Source organism: Meleagris gallopavo, unplaced genomic scaffold (genome assembly GCF_000146605.3).
Source record: "Meleagris gallopavo isolate NT-WF06-2002-E0010 breed Aviagen turkey brand Nicholas breeding stock unplaced genomic scaffold, Turkey_5.1 ChrUn_random_7180001829001, whole genome shotgun sequence".
Taxonomy (NCBI): Eukaryota; Metazoa; Chordata; class Aves; order Galliformes; family Phasianidae; genus Meleagris; species Meleagris gallopavo.
The window spans coordinates 1-4,062 of record NW_011102021.1 but is presented as its reverse complement, the minus strand read 5'-3'; the positions used below and the strand labels follow the sequence as shown (position 1 = coordinate 4,062).

The 4,062-nt window shown below is 59.7% G+C and overlaps 2 protein-coding genes across 3 annotated transcripts in view; one reads left to right on the top strand and one right to left on the bottom strand.

The window, feature by feature from the left end:
* Nucleotides 1-1,123, top strand: part of LOC104915599 (RNA-binding protein 8A-like) — a 2,887-nt gene extending 1,764 nt beyond the window's left edge. The window contains exons 2-3 of one of the 2 annotated variants that reach the window (XR_796408.3): nucleotides 9-68; nucleotides 319-1,123. Coding sequence is in view for 1 of the 2 variants with exons in the window: in XM_019610905.2 (XP_019466450.1) it covers nucleotides 9-68; nucleotides 336-439 (164 nt within the window). In the remaining variant the exon portion in view is untranslated. The remainder of the gene's footprint in view (nucleotides 1-8; nucleotides 69-318) is intronic. The other variant, XM_019610905.2, reaches the window with a different exon arrangement.
* Nucleotides 1,124-2,421: 1,298 nt separating this feature from the next.
* On the bottom strand, nucleotides 2,422-4,056 carry LOC104915597 (sperm-associated antigen 4 protein-like). Its single transcript, XM_031557511.1, has 4 exons — nucleotides 3,977-4,056; nucleotides 3,269-3,436; nucleotides 2,836-2,925; nucleotides 2,422-2,691 (listed from the first exon to the last, which is right to left on the bottom strand). The coding sequence occupies exons 2-4, from the start codon at nucleotides 3,404-3,406 to the stop codon at nucleotides 2,566-2,568; spliced, it is 354 nt and encodes a 117-aa protein (XP_031413371.1). The 5' UTR covers nucleotides 3,407-3,436; nucleotides 3,977-4,056; the 3' UTR covers nucleotides 2,422-2,565.
* Between the last annotated feature and the right edge of the window lie 6 nt (nucleotides 4,057-4,062).

Below are 4,062 nucleotides of genomic sequence, written 5' to 3'. Positions count from 1 at the left end.
TTCCGCAGAGAGCATCCATAAGCTGAAGGAGAAGGCCAAGAAGCGGAAAGGTCGCGGCTTCGGCTCGGGTGAGGGCGGCGCTCCGTGAAACTCCGAACCCGGCGCCGCGTCGCGTCCTCGGGGCCGTGCGGTGCTGTGCGAGGTTTTGTGGGGCCGTGCGGGGCTTTAGGAGGCTCTGCGGGGCTGTATGGGGCTCTGCGGGGCTGTATGGGGCTCTGCGGGGCTGTATGGGGCTCTGCGGGGCTGTATGGGGCTGTGCGGGGCTGTATGGAGTTCTGTGGGGCTCACAGTGGACTGCGAGTTTGCTGAATTTCGTAGCTTAAATGGTTCCCAAGGTCCTCAACAGAAGGCTGAACTGATCAAAGAGAAGGAAGGAAGCAATTTGCCGGCCTCCCAGAACACCAGATCCTTCAGTCCCCCAGATCCTTCCCCAGGATGAACAGCCCCGGCTCCTTCTTTCTTTGGAGGAGAGCTGCTGCAGCCCTCAGCGCGTCCTCGCGGCCCCCTCTGGACCCGCTCCGACAGCTGCACGTCTCTCATGTGCTGGAGGCCCAGTCCTGGGCGCAGGGCTCCAGATGGGGCTGGCACAGCTGACGCTCTTTGGCTCTTCTCGTCTCCCCGTTCCCTCAGCCGCTGCCCACACGGCTTCCTTCTGAATCCTTTGCCAGCACCTCTGCTCTGCTCTGCACACAGTGCACAAACTCTCTCCAAGCGAGACGCCCAAAACTGTGCGCGGCACTCGAGGTGCATGTGGTGCTGTTAGGATTTTGTTATCCGCACTCCACATCGTGGCATCAGGTGGCGCCCGGTTGCTATTTCCGGGTGCCTGGTTCTCAGGAGAGAAGAGCAGCTACAGATCCCAGAAGACGTTCACGGTTCGGTCTCCATTTTCCGTGCAGAGGGAGGGAGAAAACTGCTCACAAGTCACGAGACGGCCCCGTCTTCCTCTGCTCGTCTCTGCGGTGTGTGCTCCCCGCCGTCTTGCCTGCAGCAGTAGTAAGGCCGTTGGTTTTGGACGCTCCCTCACTCTTTTTATTTCATGTACTCCCTTCACTTCCGATTCCATTGCATTCTGTCATCTCGCCTTCCGCCATCGTATCCAGTAAATCAGTTTTCTCCCTCAGCTCGTTGCCGCTGTTTTGTTCTTAGGCCCATCTCCCCGCCTCTTCCCCTTGTTCCCTTCCCCTTCACCAGGGGTGTGGGTCGCTGGGTCCCTCTGCCCTATTAGTCACAGAACCGGGCCGAAGCGACCCACAAACCGGTGACGGTGCGGTCCCACCAGTGCTGGCTGCAGAGGGCAATCTCTTCTCCAGGCCAGCTGGCCACACTGCTTCCGAGAGGAGCCAGGATGCCGCTGGCCTTCTTGGCCGTTTGGGCACGCTGATGGCTGCTGTGACGTCTCCCGTCCACCAGGACCCCAAGTCCCTCTCCGCAGGGCGGCTCTCAGTTCTCCTCCTGCTCTGTACTCACGTTTGGCATTGCCCCGACTCAGGAGCAGCACCGTGCCCTTGGCCGTGTCGAAGCTCGTGCTGTTCTCGTGGGCACACTCCTCCAACCTGCCCCAGTCCCACTCTCTGGATGCCGTCCCTTCCTCCTCCGATGGCGACTGCACCGCGCTGCTTGGTGTCCTTGGTACCGGAGCCAGGAGGACACGAGGCTGAGGAGGGCTCGTCTCGCATGTGCCTGAGCATCTCTTCCCGGAGGATCTGCTCCACGAACTCCCCAGGCACCGAAGTGAGGCTCACAGGCCTGGAGTTTCCCTCTGACGGCCTCCTCAGAGCGATGTTTCCATTTTCCAGTCGCCACGGCCTTTGCCCAGCGGCCACAACTTCTCCGAGGAGCTGGAGAGCGGCTTGGCAAGCCCAGAATCGGCCGGCTCCTTCAGCAGCCCGGCATGCACGTCACCGGGCCCCAGAGCTTGTACAAATCCAGCCCCGTCAGCTGGCCCGCGACCGCAAGAACTGCGTGCGTTTTGGTGCGCTGTGCCAAACCAATGCAGTGAGCAGCGGAAAGCGGGCAGCCTTGCTTCTACCCCTTGCTGGGCTCCAGGCAGGGCTGTCGCTCTGCCCGTGTCGCTGCACGATGCCAGGCGTCAGTCTCTCTCTCTGAGCGCTGGACACATCTCAGCCTGCCCATTTCCTCTCGCAGCCTGGAGGTTCTGGAGTTCCCCACAGCCGGAGGGCTGGGCGGCTCGGTCGCTCCTCAGAGCTCCATCTGGCTGCCCGTGTCAGCCCAGAAAGGCTGTGGCCCCTCCGCCTGGGTTTGTGCCTCAGCCCGGCTGTTGCGACGAGCGGTCGCCGTGTTGGTGTCAGGGGGAGCACCCGGGCGAGCCCGGCGCAGAGCTTTGGGAGGCTGGAGATGAATGAGGAGCTGCCCACCCCACGTAGCTGCGCCCCATCTCAACACAGACGCACTTCGAGATGATGTTAATGTCTTTATTTTTTTGACCACAAATCCAATTTCAGATCTTCATTTTCAATTTTAGATCTTCCATATTCAATTTCAGATCTTCCCTATTCAATTTTAGATCTTCCATATCCAATTTCTGATCTTACAAGTCCAATTTCAGACGGCCATTTTTTCCACCACCTTCCCATGCACCTGCACTCGGTAAATGCAGGTGTATTCTGGATGTCCCCAGTTGCTCTTCACCAGAACCTTGATGTAGCGAAAGGCTCTGGAATGATTATTCTGCAAAGGAAATGGGGAGGAACAAAGGAATGGGGGTTCAAATTCCCATTCCTGTTGCTCAGGAGGGCTCCAGTTGCAGGCATGTGGGAACACAGGGAGGGGCAGGGAGCAGGCGTCCTCCCTGGCGTGCTGCCCCTGTCCTACCTCAAGCAGGAAGGTCTGTAAGGGTGCTTTCCGCACATTAAAGCTGAATGAGCCAAGCGGAACCTCCTCTTCGCTGTCCACATCCAGTCCCTTGCAAGCAAAGCACAAGGATTGATGCTCAGGTTCGTGCCACCAAGAGCAAAGGTGTGTGCTGTCCACCCCCCTGCCCTGGGGCTCGGGCAGTAGCCCAGCACTGCTTTTGCTGGAGCTCAGTCTCCACCTCGAGGTTTCATCAAGAACCCCGAGATGCTTGCCGAACAAGGCTTAAGAAGGATCCCACCTCTCCAACTTAGGAAACATCCCCTGGGGGCACTGCAGTGCTCGGGAGACAGCAGGACGCAGGGCTCGGGAGGATGCCCAAAAGCAAGCCAGTCCCTGCTCCGGCACTGTCCTGTGCCCAGATCCCAGGCAAAAGAGCCAAGTAGGGACTTACAAAGACAGCAAATTCTCCCGGGGCGCTGCTGGAGAAGCCAGCTGGAGTCAGCTCTGGGTCGACGTGTCGCAGAGTGACACAAGCGGGCAGGATTTCAGCTGGCAACCTGATGACAACCTGGCCCTGATGTCCCTGCATGGGCCAGCATTCTCCTGGTGAAACACCCGGCTGCAAACAGAATGGGAGAGCAGAGAAGTAGGAGAGAGCGCTGGGGCCACAGCACTCCAGGTGCAGCTAAAGGCAAAGGCGGCGAGCGTCTGCGGGTCGCGCTTCTGCTTGAGAGCGGCTTACGTGTGAGGAATCGGGCAGAAACACAGGGCCTTAATTCCCTGCCCGACAAAGGGGCTCTCGGTGTCACTGAAAAGGGGAAGACGGTGGCTGGGAAAGCGTCGCAGTGGGACCATCTCTCTCTCTCCAGCACTGGCTCTGCTGGCCCCCAGCTCTACCCCCACAGAGGGGCAGGTGGGATGGCTGCGGCACTGAGGTGTCGGCGGGGAGGAGATCTCTCACCCAGCTGGGACTGAGGAGTGTGGGCCTCACACAGCAGTTCAGCTCAGGTGCCCTCCTGAGGGGAGCCAGCGATTGCCAGCACCCCCAGCCCCGTATCGGACCCTTGGCTTCACGGCTTGAGCAACACGCCGGGGCTGAGGGAGACCCCCGAGGGGGAGCGAGGGGTGCAAGCAGCACTGCTGATGGCCGCCACGATACCTGCAAGATGGTATCCGGAGGATTCACGGGGACGATGAAATGGTGGAGCCAGCAAAACCAGCACTTAAATGTATAGGTAGGAGAAG

Bases quoted from the DNA above. Each gene is read 5' to 3' on its own strand.
- LOC104915597 (XM_031557511.1), bottom strand. From the start codon at position 3,406: ATGCAGGGACATCAGGGCCAGGTTGTCATCAGGTTGCCAGCTGAAATC. The intron at 2,926-3,268 runs GTAAGTCCCTAC...TTTGCTTGCAAG, and splicing joins CGGGAGAATTTGCTGTCTTT to GGACTGGATGTGGACAGCGA. The intron at 2,692-2,835 runs GTAGGACAGGGG...TTTCCTTTGCAG, and splicing joins TACAGACCTTCCTGCTTGAG to AATAATCATTCCAGAGCCTT.